At 37.4% G+C, this 16,708-nt stretch overlaps 1 protein-coding gene across 1 annotated transcript in view; it reads left to right on the top strand.

Annotated features, from left to right (window-relative positions):
* The window catches only part of RSPO2 (R-spondin 2), an 84,026-nt gene extending 67,735 nt beyond the window's left edge, over positions 1-16,291 (top strand). The window contains exons 3-4 of the mRNA XM_081817136.1: positions 13,844-13,987; positions 15,954-16,291. Coding sequence (XP_081673262.1) covers positions 13,844-13,987; positions 15,954-16,291 — 482 coding nt within the window. The remainder of the gene's footprint in view (positions 1-13,843; positions 13,988-15,953) is intronic.
* The last annotated feature ends 417 nt before the right edge of the window (positions 16,292-16,708 follow it).

Below are 16,708 nucleotides of genomic sequence, written 5' to 3'. Positions count from 1 at the left end.
CTGTAAAAAGTAAGGGAGGCTGTGAGGTCGTTGCTGTCATATTCTGTGATTCTGCAACTGCCTCCAAAAAACGACTGCTTTTTGCTATTCCAGACCAGCTCCTCTCCTCAAATTCCTGGGGGGAATGGCTATTCTAATGCTCTCTCAACCCTGTGATGTAGGTTTATCATTGAAAAGACAAGCTCAGAGAGCCTCAGAAACCTACCCAAGGACACACATATGAAGCAGAGCTAAGAATGAGATCTAGGATTCTCTCTGATTCTAACACCTGTGTTTCTCGTTTTGTTTTAACCCATTTTTATTGATATAATTGACATATAGTGCTGTGTATGTTTAAGGTATACAGCATAATTTTACTTATACATTTTATGAAACAGTTGCCACAATGTTTAGTTACATCCATCATCTCATTTAAATACAAAGAATAAAGTAAAAGAAATGAGATGTGATGAGATCTTTCGTATTAATTATAGTCATCATGTTGTACCTTACATCCTTAGTACTTACTTACCTTAGGACTGGAGGCTTGTACCTTTTGACCACCTTCATACAATTCCCCCTCACCTTACCTTCGGCCTCTGGTAAACACAAATCTGATCTTTTTTTTTTTTTTCCCTGAGTTTTTTTTCTTTTCTCTTTCTTTAGATTCCACATATAAGTGAGATTATGCGATATTTGCCTTTCCCTGTCTGATTTATTTCACTTAGCGATGTTTCTTTAACCATACCATGCTGCTTCTCTGGGAGAAAATAAAATCACAAAACACATTATTTGTTAGGCTTCAGAATCTCTTTTTTGAAGGTCCTCACTTTTAATTGGCACCCTATGAAAGACATTCTCTTAAGCTGGTTTCTTTCCCAAAGAGGGACTTTGCCCTACAGGCCACTCTGCAGAAAACACACTATCTTGGTTAACAGGTTACTTCCAGCTGCGGAAGGCTCATTGGCTAAAGTGGCTTTTACATTACAAAAGAGCTGCTACCAGCCAGTTAATAAACTGACCATAACTTAATAAGGTTAAGGAATTATTCTTTAAAGGGACCATGAGGATGGCCCTACTGCCCCTTTATGAGAACTTAATTGAGATGTCATTACCTGCTGAGTCTCTTGATTCTTGTGCTTGCTTCTCAAGAATTCCATCCTTGCAAGAGAGCTGGCTGTTTTGATGCACCTATGACTGGGATAGAACAAAGCATTTATTAATTGATTTTAGTTTCAGGGGATTTTATCCAGGCTTGGCCTCAACAGAGCCACAGTTTAATTGCCTGAGGCCAGCCAGTCAAGGGCTGAGCGTCTAAAAGGTGCTTAATACATATGAACTGGATGATTGATACCAACCCTAGGTAGCTCAGGGTCTCTCAGAGTAGGAGGGTGGGCTCAGTAATATTAACTGCTCTTCCGTGAAAGACCCCTTGTACTTATTACTAATAATACACACTTACTTAGCACTTTCTTTTTGGCTAAATCTTTTCAACAGCTTATTCATTCGATTCCTGACTATTTGAGGCAAGGAAATGGAGGCCTAGAGAAGTTAGTAGCTCATTCAAAGTCACCGACAGATACAGAGCAGAGTTGATACTAGAATGCATGTCTGGTGACAACCCATGTTCTTTGTTACTGGACTACATGTTTCTTGAAGTGCTTTTCAGTTTGTTTTAAAGAGGGATTGCCTTATAAATTTAAGGAACATACAAGCTAAAAATTGAAGCTACTTTTAAAAAAAATTTTTTAATTTTATTATGTTATGTTAATCACCATACATTACATCATTAGTTTTTGACGTAATATTCCATGATTCATTGTTTGCGTATAACACCCAGTGCTCCATTCAATACGTGCCCTCTTTAATACCCATCACCAGGCTGACCCATCCTCCCACCCCCCTCCCCTCGAGAACCCTCAGTTTGTTTCTCAGAGTCCATAGTCTCTCATGGTTCGTCTCCCCTTCCGATTCCCCCACTTCATTTTTCCCTTCCTGCTATCGTCTTTTTTAACATATAATGTATTATTTGTTTCAGAGGTACAAGTCTGTGTAAGACTGTTGAATCACAGACCTGAAGCTACTTTTATATTTAATGAAGACATTCCTATTAACTAGTTTTAGCATTTAAAATCATGTAAAGGTAAACTAATTTCTTGCTGAGATGTGAAATATGATTAGAAAGGTGGTGGTACAGTGCAGCAACCAGGGAGGCTATTCATCATGGAACAGCTCTTTTCACCATCTTTATTATTCTTTTAGTATAATGATGGGGATAGATGATGATGAAGATAACTGGGTGAGACTTTTCTATGTAATTAGGTGTATTGTGAAATATCTCCTGTCTCATCATTTTGTAGGTCAAGTTCAGGTAAAGAGAAGTAGCAGCTTAATGTGTTATGACAAAACAAGTAATAACAGCATATTTCAAGTAGTGCTTAAAAGCGAGGATGTTTTATTCAATTAATACTTTGATCAGAAAGTGTGTGTGTGTGTGTGTGTGTGTGTTCACAACCCTACAAGGCTTCTATCAGGCATGTAGAAGTTCCCTTAATTAAAAAGTAATTATTACATAGATCTGGAAGAGACCTAATTGATTCTGTCTGTCTCTCTCTCTCTGCCTCATCCCCTCAACCCCACCAAAAAATGTGCATGTTGAGGTTTCTAAATAAGTACTTCCCCAAAGTCACACAATTAGCCAAGAACAGTGTGACCCCAGTGACTGAGATACACCAGTGGAATAGTCTTTTTTTACATTGTTCCTTCAAAAATAAGCCATGTAATATAGATGAAACTATTGTGCACAATTACAAACCTGAGTCTAGAAAAATTTCAAAGTCTTTGTTCTTTTTTTTGTTTTGTTTTCTGAAATGGTCAGTGTGGTCAGTGTTTTAAACCCCATTAAGGATTTCAAGACATTAGATTTCACCTTCTAAAGAGAGAGTTCAAGTTGTGGTTAAATCACATCTTTGAAAGAACACTGGATTAGAAGGAACTTAGCTCTGATTTGAGCTCCAACAGTTACTAGCTTTGCAAGCTTACACAAATTACATAGCACAGTCTTGGGTAATAACTTCTAATTCTAATAACTGTCATGAATCTATAAAAGAAATCTCAGTAATATCTACTATTGGCAGTTACCATTTTAATATTGATCTCTTTATGATTTTATATGTATTTTACATCTAGTTGCTGCAAAGTACAGTCTTCCTCCAGTGCTCCTCTCTACTTGGTTTACAGTTAAGGAATACATGTGCTTTTTGTTTCTTAAAGATAAAAAAGAAAGACATAAGAGCTTCAATGTAGTATATAAAGGTTGTTGCCTAATTTGGAAATGGAGCTCTTTATAATGTATTTTTATACCAAAATCAAGCTATTGCATTAAAATATATAGGGTGGGCTCTGTTTCAGTGTTTATTCTAAGCTGATAGAAATCTAGTAGATTTGTTAGTCATTCCACAGTTAACACCTGTCATCCTCTGTTATGTCAAGCCCTTTTGCTAGGCCTTGTGATACAGAATAGAAGAAGCGGTCCGTTTTCTTCATGGGGTCCCCATTTGATGGGAGGATTATGACAAACCTATAACAACCACAAGAGAAGAAATGTTGTCTCGGGTATCTGGATGCTGGGAGGACCTGGGGAGTTTAGAGGAAACTTCGCCCTGGCCAGGGTACAGGTACCCGTGGTGACGAGGCTAGGGAAGTAGAAGGATAGGTCTAGCCAGAAGGATCTTGGGCTCTAAAATCAAGGGTTTAAACTGATCCTGGAAGTAAAGGGAAGCTGCCAAGGATTTTAAAGCAGGGAAATGACATGACCAACTTGGCCTTTGAAAGAAGACAGTGGTCCTCCTGTGGCCATAGCAGAGCCATCTTAGTTCCGATCGTTGTGACCTGTTGCCCCAGTGTGGCTAAGCCATCTAGGGTTTAAGAAGTGGCCACATCGGAGATGCCACCGAGAGCTCCAGTAATGGTTGTTCCCTGCACACCAGGGATGTTTCATACGCTGGCCCGTGGCAGCGAAGCCCTTAGTGCTTTGTTGAAAGCAACCCTGCGTTAGTTGTATTACATAACCCTCTAGAGAAAACTACTGGGCCACACTTCCTCTCTCCTTATTCTAGAAGCTAGATTATATCAAATAGATATCCTGAGAGCTAGAATAACTATTTTCTTCTCTGTGGCACACATGGCTTTGTAATTTTCAATACTCATCAATGAAGATTTTTTTTTTTAATTTTTAATTAGGATCCTAATGGCTGGAAAGTAAAAAGCCTGCTCTGCTATTTAATAAAGGAAGTCTTATTTCTCAAGCTTACATTGAATTTTCTTGTGGGGTAGTTCTTTTGAATGAGCCTCTTATTTCAGTTTAGACCCAAGTTTGACAGTATCATTCTGTTTGAAAGGCAGATGCAACCTTGTGCTCGGTTTTCCTTTGTGCAAATAAGGCTTCTGTTTTGCACTTTAGTTTTTAAAGTGCATTCACATTCATCCTTTCATTGGCTCCTGGTAATCCTAGGACTGAAGCGGTGTTATCCCCATTTACAGAGCAGGTAACAAGTTCTGAGAAGTCCACTGACAAGCCTGAGGGTTTGCTGCTCCTACATAGCATGGATGAAACGGTCTACTTTTATCATCAAACTGGGTAAGCAGAGATAGCAAAGCTACCTTCACAAACAGTTGGCAGGTATATCAGACCATAGGGTGAGGCAGAAATGTTAGAACACAGGTTTTAGCCAAAAAGTATTGTTTGGTAAAATTATTCTCTCTCCTTTCTCTCCAACCATCCCTTCACTGATAAGTCAATGCCATATGTAATCAAGAAACTAAAAGCTTATTAAAACAGCGTGGAATTTTGACCTATTGACAAAAATGTCCTCTTTCTTGATTTATCAGTATTAGTATGAGAAACATGGAACTAAAAATGTTCCCACATTGCGATAACTCAATTCCAGCATACTCTTACTCCTTTGGTATTTGTCTTATGAACACAGCCAGATGATGTACATAAGACATCACTATGCCTCCCTAAGCTTAAAAGCTAACATGTGGGGGTTTTAAAAATGAAACCTATTTCTTTTTTCCTTTTCCCTTCAATATGCCCCATGGCTTTCAATCATTCTGTAGCCTAGGGGTCAGCAAACTATGACCCACAGGCAAAATCTGGCTTGCTGCCATTTTTGTGGGGCCCTTGTAAGAATAGCTGTTAGATTCTTAAGTGTTTGGGGAAAATATCAAAAGAGGACTACAGGGGCGCCTGGGTGGCTCAGTTGGTTGAGCGACTGCCTTCAGCTCAGGTCATGATCCTGGAGTCCCAGGATCGAGTCCCGCATCGAGTCCCGCATCGGGCTCCCTGCTCGGCGGGGAGTCTGCTTCTCCCTCTGACCCTCCTCCCTCTCATGCTGTCTCTCATTCTCTCTCTCTCAAATAAATAAATAAAATCTTTAAAAAAAAAAAAAAAAAGGACTACACATTTTTGTGTGGTACACAAAAATGATACTTTAAATTTCAGGATTTATAAATAAAGTTTTATTGGAAAGCAGCCACACTTAATCATCTACATATTGTCTACGGCTGGTTTTGCTCTACCGCAGAGTTGAGTAGCTTAGACCGAGAATGCATGGCCCACCAAACCTGAAATATTTATTACCTGGCCCTTTAGAGGAAAAGTCTGCCAATTTTGGAGTGTGAAGGGATTGAGAGATTGTTCTTGTTTTCCTTGCATGATGGTTGAGGGGCAAGCAAGACCTGTATTAGCTTCCATATACTCTCCTGTTTCGTTGGGTGGAGAGAGATGCATTTTCCAACATTCGGAGAAATTCAACTAAGTCTCAAGTCTGAAGTTTATGAAAGTACTCTGGTTCTACCTTAATACGAAAGGTTGACAAGTTACCAAAAAAAGGAGAAGCACAAAGAGTAACCAAGATGAGAGATCTGCTATTTGGTAGGAAAATAAAAGCTGATAAGAGACATTAACTTGCTTTATGATTTTTAAAAACTTTATCACATTCCTTCCCTATTTTATTTTGAGGTAATTGTCCTCCCTTCTGATCTGGTTTAAGTGGACAAAGTCCATTTAAACCCCCTGGTTTTGTATTCAAGGCAACTGTGTCCAAGTTTTAAGTTATTTTGAGAATGACTTCAAATATGCATCACTTGAATACACGAGAAATGGAGCCAACATTTTTATAGTTCCTCATTGTTTGACCGCATGATTTTACACAAACCTCAGTGTTTCTTCAGATATTTTTGTGTGGGTGGGCAAGATATAGTTGTTTATTTTTTTGTTTTGTTTTGGGCAAGATAAAATTCTTAAACATTCAAATATTACAGTGCATCTACCAACATATTTCACAAATTTGAGTTTTAGGTATTTTTTTTTTAAATGAACTGTTGTAAGCACTGTAAAATGAGTCAGGAGAAAAAAAGTTACTTTTGATAGTATATGTATCCTCCAAAGTTGAAATAAAGGACACTTTGGCATATAAGATAGAACTCTTATCGCTACCTGAAAAACAATATATGAATTTCTGACTGGATTCCATTTCCTAGCTAAATTGCAACTTGATTAAAATTCCAACCAAGTCCAGAATTTTACTACCCTTATAATAATTTACTACCCTAATGGCTATGATAGACCACCTTTAGCACACATCAAAAATTGGACATATTCATTGTACTTAAAAAAGGGTGCTGCACTTTTCAAGCAATATCTGTTGAATATTTTGTGATACAAGGTATAACAATATTTTGGATGGATGGGCTTATTTACCTTTAGGGAGTGATGCAATTTTTATGTGGTACTTTTCACCTGTTCTTTTTGTTTTCATCTTAAATTTGGTACTCCAAACAATCATCTGATACGGTTAGGTCTAGTATTTTCCCCTCCTATCTGTTGGTGAAGGGAGTAGGGCACAGAGAGGATGTAATTTTCCCTACCAAGGTCAAAATTGCATTTAGATCTCTGTTTTCCTAAGTTCTGGTTCCTAATGTTTGAAGTAGATGACTTTCTATGTAGGTAACCAATGAATGATTATATTCCATTTCTTTAGCTGCATGACCTAAACAAGGGTAAAGCCATTATATTGACTACAGGTATTGGTGTTTGGATAATGTCTTTCATTTGAGTAGTGCACATACATAAAGATTTATTAAAATGATTATATATACATATGTACCTACATATCCACTACACGTGGAGTATCCTTGTATCTTGTTTGTGCTTCCTTTCATCCACCATCTTGGACTGTCCTAGTTGGTAAATTTTTACTCATGATAGCTCACATTCTTTGATCACTAATTACACAGTAGATATTGTGTTGAAATCTTCACCTTTGTCAAATCTGCTGAATTCTCTCAACCCTGAGATATTACCTCTTTTTATAGATAATGATACTGAGGCAGAGAGTTTTGCCATCTCACCCACAGTCATATAATAGTAAATGAGCCAAAATCCTAACCTCAGATCTGCTAACCACTGTGCTATTTGGAAGGCCACTATATTCTCAACATAGTTCTTATTTCCTGCCTTTGGCTCCTGTTCCAAGTCTCCTATTCTGCACTTGATGCAGTTGAATTTCACCCTATGCTAATTCTCCTAACTTAGTAAGGGCAATCTTGACTTAATGCCATTCCAACGGGTTTTACACAGATTTCTACACTGGATCTTCTTTTAACTTAGTAGAGCTGGTTTTCTATGTCATCACACAAATAGTTCAGTTGTAAGTATGAAACATTGAGTCCTGAAACCTCTGAATCTGTCTTTTATTTTTTTTTTTTTAGATTGAAACATAATGAAGCTTCTAATGAGCTGTGTGTAACTTAGACCATACTACAAAAAATGTAATTTTAAATTTTGGGTCATAGTTTTCAACAGTCCCTAGCCTAATGGGATTGTTGCAATAGTACATATTAGAAATGCATGATTTTGGTAACATAAAGCTTAAAAACTTTAGTTAGGGATACATAAGCCATTGCAGGTTTTGAGAAGCAGTGTTAAACAGCAGTATTTGAAGTTGTTAGAGAAGCCTAAAAATATTTAAACAATTAAAAGTACTCTCGTATTAAGTTACACAGTTTAGTACTTCCCATGTGAAAAATTGCTAACAGTCTACTTTTGAATGTCTTTTGGAACAACCTGTCCCATGAATTTCTGTTAAAATTTTAGCATACACTGAGTGGAGAAGCTCTAGGGTTTTCAGGGGTCTGGCTCGATGCTCTTTGATACTTACAACTCCAGTCTGAAGACTAAATACCCCTAGTGGGGGTCAGCATCTGTTACATTCTGAATGGAAATGCTGAATGGAGATGCCCAATAAAGCGCAGCTGGACAGTAAGCAGTCAGATTTTCGTGGTGCGCTCAGGCAGCCTGTACCCACCCAACAGCCCTGATTATGAAGAAATAATAGAAAAGGATGCATCTGTATGGGTCTGAGGTCTTCTCTACTTCACCGATTGCTTCCCCTTCTCTAATATTTAATTGCTGTATATAGAATTACACTTTCACAGTTGAGTTTAACAAAGGCTGGTTTTTCTCTGCTTTTAATTTAAGGTTTTAATTCTTCTGCTGTTTATATGATTGGCCATTCTGAGCTCTTCAGTTAACGGATGGTTCTTGTCACCTAGACTTTGGTGGGAAGATCAACAAAACTCCCTCTGTTGGTGTGCCAAAGCCCTGAGAGGGCTGGAACACCAAAGGACAACAGGGTAACTGGGGATCTTTGGCTTCTTGGTTTTTCATCTCTTCCACCCAGTTTGAAGTTGTATTGATTGATTGTAACTCCCTTTCCCATGACCGTTACCTCTCAGTGTTGAGCCTCTTGGTGGTTTTCCTTAGCCCCGCTCTCTTCCTCCTTTCAGGAAACCAAATTTCCTGAAAGTATGCACTCCCCCGCTCACTCTCTGTGTATGAAATAGTAATCGCATTACTGTCTCATCGCCTGCCTTTTAGTAGACCAGGATCCCGAAGTGCGGGAACCTTGCTTTCTCATCTGTGCCTCTTAGCTCCCCAGCATGATGGTTGGCCTCCTGGCAATTCTATCTGCTGAAATCAGGGAACAAACGAGGTACCATCTTGGTCATGTTGCTTTCATGGTCAAGAGTCTATGAAGACCTCTCACTGCTAGTCAGACCACGCCTTAAGCTTGAAACTAACTTCATTTTTATTAATTATTCCTTAAATACTTGAACTCATACAAAGTACAAGTAATTTATAATTTAACTGCCTTGTTTGAAATGAAGTAAAATAAGAAGTGAAATTCTCCACCTACAGCAATCTACACCTAAGTAACCATCCCCTGATTCTAATCTCCAGCTCATTCAAGCCACTCTTCATGGGTCCATCACGTGCCATGTGAATTTTCTCTGTTGTGTGATTATGAATGGAGTCACCCTGGCCACAGCTCTATTCTTCCCGTTGTGTCTCTAAAACCTGCTCAGCTGAGGTTCCAACTTCCATGACCTATATTACCTACCACACTTCAATACTTATGTTCTCTATTATAATTGTTTTCAGGTGTTGAACTATTTATTCTTCCAATAAGATCTGCACTCCTTTCCAGCTACCATGGCTTTTCTTTCTATATTAAAGGTATTTACAGGGCATGTGCAAGCGATCTCATACTAAGCATTCAAATGAGTTTTTAAATATAAAGGAATTGAGTTTTTAAATGGCACTTATGTTAGTTCACTTGGCAAGCATGAAAACTCCACCATGTGTCCGGCACTGTGTTAGAAACAGAATTTACAGACCAAAAGGAAAAAAAAAAAAAAAAACTAATGGCAGAACAGAAATGGGTCTGTCTTTTCCATCTCTAATGTACACAGCACATGCCTTTAACATCTGCTGTGTTATGTTGCAGTGTTTTGTGAGTGCCTCATGGCCCCCTCCCTTTGGCTTTTGCACCTCCAGGACAGGGAATGGGTATTATAATTTTATGTTCTCAGGGTCTGGTACAATACCTAGCAAGTGCTCCACTTTTGGAGAATGCTTGGAATGAACTGTTGAACTGAACTAAGGATAATTTGAAAAATGTTATAATGGAGCCTGTATGGATACCACGGAAGGACAGGAGAAGGTTACCTACCCTACTTTGTTTCTTGGCCAGGGTAAGCTCCCCTCACCAAATGACAGCCCCATCAGATTGCATTTGGACACAGTCTCACTTGAACAGTAATTTTACTTAAACCAATATTGGCAGTGCTCGCTTGGATTACATTTTTGAGGAGGCACTGTAATTTAGAAGCATGTAAGTTGGCTAAACCACGGTCTTATTTCTGAACAAGACCTTAAAGTACAGATTTTTATAGAGACCCATGTTTAGCAAACTTTGGTATTCCTGTTTTCTTAAGCCGTATAGAGTTTTCTGAAGTTCACCAGTCTGTTGAATGATCCTATTGGTGTTTTAAAACTCATTTATTGATAAAATTAACATAAAGGTTTTCCCAGACCGTTAATACAATGGCTATTTCTGGGAAGCAGGCCTGATGTACCATTCAGGTAAATAAGAGGATACCTGTATCTTATGCACCTGTTTTGAATTTTTATTCATAATGAGAATGTTTCACTTTTCTAAAGAGGAATTAATAAGGTTGATGTGAATCCCACTTGTTTAAGGATGACCAGTTGAAGAAATTTCTGGGAGCGTGGATACAGGCTGGAGGGGAAAGCCTAGAACTATGAGGCTCCACAGTGGTTTTCTCCTAAGCAGAAGAGTTAGTTCTAGGAGAAGTAGCTGGACAGGACAGGGAGTTGTGGATGGGTCTGGAGATGGTGAGAAGAGGTTTCTAGGAAGCATGTCAAGGAGCAGATTGTCAGGGTAGGTGGTTTATGCTGTTGCTTTAAAAAGCTTTCAGTTCAAAGGTGTTGGTGATTAGATGAGTTGTGTCCGTTTAGGCTGCTGAGTGTTGTGGGCCGCCTGCATGGTTTTTATGTTGTGGTGGAGTCACTGAGACCAGGAAGGTCAGCAGAGCTTTGGATGATGTTACGACTTGGTGCCAGTCAAAGTTTTTGTTTAAATGCTTTGTTGAATAAGAAATATTTAGGGATTTGTCCCCTAATGACTTGAATGAAGGAAAAGCACCCTTGAACATATGGAAACAAAGAATACTGGACAAGAGATGGTCAAACAGTTGTGTATTTTGAAGGTTATGGTAGATTCAACATTATAAGGGGTATAATTTCATGCACATAATTTTTCAGAATTTCCAATTCTGAAAAAATTGGGGATGGAGTACTATTCCTTGATTCGTTCTTACCATTTGGAATCAAAAGAATTTATTTTGGAACATTATAGCGTTATTTTCTGTAAATTTAAGCAAGTCACAGTGTTCATTGAAATAACTTCTGTTTTAATACATAAATGCATTACAATTACAAAAGATTCATATGATTCAGAAATAGATAATTTTTAACCTATTTCAAAATTCCACCACCCCTTTCCCAAATTAACTTCTCTAAGCTCCTTCATGAGTGCACGCGTGGTTTTCTTGTACCATACTCTATATCCTGCAACTTGCCTTTTTCACTTAATGATAGATCTTAGAGCTTATTCTCAGTCATTGCTCATAATTCACCTCATGCTTTCTCCTGGTTGAAGTAGTCTACAATTTGAATGCGTCAGATATTTATCATACTTAAATTTGAGGACAAATAATTGAGCTTTCTTTTAGCAGGATTTATGCCTGAAGAAGTCCTAAGGGACTTGACAGAGAATGATAGGTATTTCAGAAATTCACGTTCTATGAACTGGTATTAGGGCTATGGAATGAAATGAGGAAAGGGCGCTGCAAGTAGCAGTCAAGATTAGCAGAGGACCTTGTAACATTATTTCCAAATGCTTATTGCTATAACTTTTAGGCCAAAGAGCTTACTGGTGTAACTCGTGTTTTAAAGAAAACTCAGACTTTGTAGATAACAGCTGATCTATGAAGTGTACAGTCCTCTTTTCTTAATATAAATGCTTTGTTCTGTTCACCCCTTAGTTCTGTTTTATCTTTGGAATGTTTATCATTTCTTGGAAAATAATTCAGCTAGTAGGAAGGGCTGCTTGCTTTTCTATAAAGGCAAGAAAACCAACAATTTGTGGACATGATGGTCATGTGTTTTGACCATGATTAAGAAGCTACTGACCAACCATAGACCACCACTTCATTACAATATTTAAGATTACAAATGCACATTTTATGGGGTGATCAACTGTTCTTCTTTACCCACCATCCTCCCCAAAAGAACAACAGTGTAATTTGACTATGGACTTTCACCCATACCTAGTTGGTTTTCCAATTGTAAGTTTGGTAACATTTCACAGATTGAGTTAGCTGCTTCATGGTGGCCATTCAATGCATGAAGACCTGTGAGACCCCAAATTGAAAGGTGAAGAGTTGCCGTTTTCTTTTCATAGGTCCAGAACCTTGTCATTATTTAAAACATAATCTATTTCAACAAAACGTTTTGACTTTATTTTCTCAATTTTCAAAATATTCAGTGATTTCATGTTTTGGTTATATTTTCTATTCCATTATCTCTTTGCTTACAGGAACAGTCCATCTTAAGGCTTTTTCTGAATCATTAAAGGACCAAATACAGTAGTGGCATTCAGAGGCTTGTTAAGTGAATAGAAGTGTTGCCATGGAGTTTTCATAGAGCTTTATGTATTCTTAATTGCCATCAATTAAGTCTGTTATAAGTAATATGTACTATAATCTGTTGAAAATCTGGGCTTTTAATTAATCCTCCAACCTCCTTTTTCTTTCCTCTGCTTGAAGAGTAGAGTATATTTATTTTCTCCTGTGCAAGCCAATTCTCTCTGGTCCAGATGTTACTGGCCTACCAGGGAATCTGACCTAGGATACTTAGCTTATAAATTCATTCTTCTTTTTACACTTTGTTGTAATGTGTGCGGGTTCGTGGAAAAATACATGTTTCTAATCTGTTGTTTCTATGTGCAGACTGCCTATTACAAGCCAGTTGATTTGCATATGCCATTACAAATCTTCACAACAGCCTCGTAAAGTCAGTGATGTCCCTGTTCTGTACAGAAGGAAATAGACACTCAGAGGCCTGTTGTTGTTAAGAGCGGAGCTGGGATTCAAACCCAGACCTAGCAGACCTAAAAAGCACTACTTTTTCACAAACTGCAACTAGTGAAATTCTGTTAGTGCATTATAGAAAAAAGATTACAGATTTAGAAGGCAATTGGTTTGGGGGCCTCTCAGAATCAGCTCAGCCACTATTAGCTGTGTGACTTTCTCTTAAATTCAGTTTCCTTATTTGCAAAATAGGGATACCACTGCCCACCTTGTAGGATTATTATAAAGACTAAATGGAAATGCATGTAAAACCTTTGGCATATTGTAGGTTTTCAAACTAGTGACCTACGCTACCCCTCCAAGTTAAGACACCTTCTGCTGAAAGTAAATGCCAGCACTAACCAGCATTAAACAGGATTTTAATTTACTGTCCTGAAACAGAAGATACTGATTAGAATATTCCCATTGTGTTTTTCACTATAGGTTTTTTGAAGAGCAGAACAGATTTCAATCCCAGCAGCAATGAAATTTGTAGTGGGCGTGTTTTCTTTTTCTTTTTAATCCTTTGTTTTAATCTCATTTGGAGTTGCAAAATTTTCTGAAGGGTCTTATGCTGCCGAAGGCCTAGGCTGGAATGCTGTCTCAGCCTATTGATGTGGTGAGCTGTTGGAAGAGGTAGGAGTGATTTAGAATGTGATGGCATTAGGAAACAAATGAGTTGAACGCATATTTCTTTGACTACTAGAATTTCGATGGAGCTAACTGGTAAATTTGTGTTATTTGCAAAACAAGTAAATTTCTTTGACTGAAATTTTCTTTTTCTCTTTAAAATTGTTTTTAGGATGCAGAATAGAAAACTGTGATTCTTGCTTTAGCAAAGACTTTTGTACCAAGTGCAAAGTGGGCTTTTATTTGCATAGAGGCCGCTGCTTTGATGAATGTCCAGATGGTTTTGCACCATTAGATGAAACCATGGAATGTGTGGGTGAGTAGTTTTTCATGTAACTTTCAAACTTTTATTTTAACACCTGTTTCTTGAAAAATAATGCATGCTGGATATATTCAACTTAAAAACAAATTGGTTCTCTTGTTAATTAGAACTGAAAATTAAGTTCTTTGCTGACTTGCTGAATTTTTGGGGCATCAGGACATCTGTAGTCTACTAAATCTTGCTACAAATTTGCTAGTTGTGTGTTGGCTAGTTCAACTATTTAAGTGCTGGTATGGCTTTATCATCTGTAACACACAACCTTTCTTACCTTAAATTATTAATAACTGTTAGAGAAAAGCATTTTGTGTAGAAGAACAAAATTTCAAAGCAGTACCATGTGGTTAACTGTTCTATCACTTTTGTTATGTAGCTTAATTATGGAGCTCCTTGTTTAGCCATTTAAAAAAATTGGAAAGAAATTTTTTGTGTAAAATGGATTTTGTTGATGATTGCATGTTGCAAAAGTATATTAAAATAATGTTTTACTGAATTTATCTAGAATGCATAACTTAATATACATATGTACACTGCTCATGAATAATTAGGAATACACATTTTATAAATTTTATACTTTTGGAGTGTTTGAAAAACACTTTGATATTTTTATACAACTGATGAAAAGGTAAAGATCTATAGTACCTACATTTTGATGAATACCTAATCAAATGAATCTAATCTCCAGGTGTAATGGCATTGTCCCCACCCCCACCCCCAAATTTTATTTAACATATTATACATCTGATATGATCTATAACAGAATTACGTATTATAAACGAGACTTTCCATCACCTTAAAATGGAGACTTAAAAAAAAGTGAGAACTTCTTTTCTGCAGAAATATTGTTGAAAGAGTCTGTAATTATATATTTGAGGGTTTGCAGAGAACACCTTTAAATGACCGGTTTTTGAAGAAATGTGTGCTTATGTTCCTGTTTATGTGTGGGTTCATACATTCATACAGGTGACACTCTATTTAAAAAGTCACTAGAACAGAATATTCAGAATGTTGAATTTACTTTTGAGAGGCAAGATCCACCCCCATTACAAATGTTAAGTGGAAACTCTTAAAAAATCCTTAAATATAAAAAATTACAAATAGAGTCCTACACACTTCCCTGAATAAAAATCTTAAACAGCTTTGAAAAATCTCAGAGTAACCACGTTGCCTGCTGAGATCAGAAATGCTAAAATACTGTGTGTGGATTCCAGGCCCGGGTCCTTATCTGCTAGGGCATTTTAATAGTGAATTTGGTGAGGAGGTTTAACTTTGCATATTTTTATCCTTTTATTATCTACCTCAGGGGTTTGGAGGATAGCTGACATTTCTACCATATGAATTTACAAAAGGAGATGCTAAAAGCTTTTACATATAAACATTTTCAGTATCTGACTGTATCTGATTATAGTGAGATAGAGCACCAATTTAGGGAATGAGAAATACATACAGTGGTTTTTAGATACCTATTGAAAGAATTGAGAGAACCAGAAAATGCAAAATAAGCTCCCTTTCCTGTTCACTAAATACTGACTTCCAAAATAAAACTAACATACTTGTGAATTACTATGGGGGCATTCAGAATTAACACGTAAAATTATGTCTTCTGTCATTGTTTGAAAAGAGGATCTTTTTCTGTAGGTTTTAGCTGTTGAATCTTTTAAAGAGTATATATTTCTGTGTCTTTAGAATGGACCAATAGCAGTCCTTCAAAAAATGAACTAAGACAAATACAAAGTAATAGTTTTTAAATTACTTATGTGGTAGTTGCTTATTGTAGATGAAAGTAACTCTATGGTTCAAAGTTGAAGCATCCAAAAGGGGAATACAGGTCTTTATGGGCTGTACAACCTAATTTATCTGAAGGGGGGAGTGGGGAATCACAGCTATATAAATTTGATGGCAGCGGGGCAAATGGAGACCAAGGTGTTATCTGTGTTTGTATTTTTTTTTTTTTCTTTATTAGAAGGATGTGAAGTTGGTCATTGGAGTGAATGGGGAACTTGTAGCAGAAATAATCGCACATGTGGATTTAAATGGGGTCTGGAAACCAGAACACGGCAAATTATTAAAAAGCCAGCAAAGGATACGATACCATGTCCAACCATCGCCGAATCCAGGAGATGTAAGATGGCCATGAGGCATTGTCCAGGAGGTGAGTTTAGAGAATTCCTGTCCTGCGTGGGCTGTGTGCTTTCTGAATTCTCCTCCCCCCAGAGCATCCATCCACAAAGGAAACCTAGTAATATCATCAGTGACAGGGTAAAATTTCACACTGTACTCACTTTAGAGACAAATGCTTAAATTGTGAAGAATATAAAGTATTTCATTTTCAAGATGCCTCGAGAATGATTTAGAAGAGTGCATGACAAATGAACTTTCTAAAATGAGATTTCTAGAAGAGAGAGAGAGTGTGTGTGTGTTGCTGATGTACCATAAAAGCGGGTTCTTAGGAAATCAGGCCTTTGCAGATGTTTCTCTGAGGGAAGCGGCCAACTTTCAGTTGAGAAGAGTTTAGATTAGAAAGGTTTATGAAATCTGTAAAATCATCTGCATCGTTACTAGTTGAAGATGACAACTTAAAATAAACTTGCCCAAACACTGGGAGGAATAAATGTTGTCTTAATGTTACCACAATTAGCCGGTTCCCTTTGTTTTGATAATAATTTGTAGAAAACAGCTACTGGTATGTGTGTGTTTATTCATGTCTTTGTAGTAATT

The sequence above is a fragment of the Leptonychotes weddellii genome, chromosome 4, assembly GCF_054177405.1.
Source record: "Leptonychotes weddellii isolate Sample4059 chromosome 4, ASM5417740v2, whole genome shotgun sequence".
Taxonomy (NCBI): domain Eukaryota; kingdom Metazoa; phylum Chordata; class Mammalia; order Carnivora; family Phocidae; genus Leptonychotes; species Leptonychotes weddellii.
Note: the sequence above shows the minus strand (reverse complement) of the source record. Positions and strands in the feature narration are given on the sequence as shown.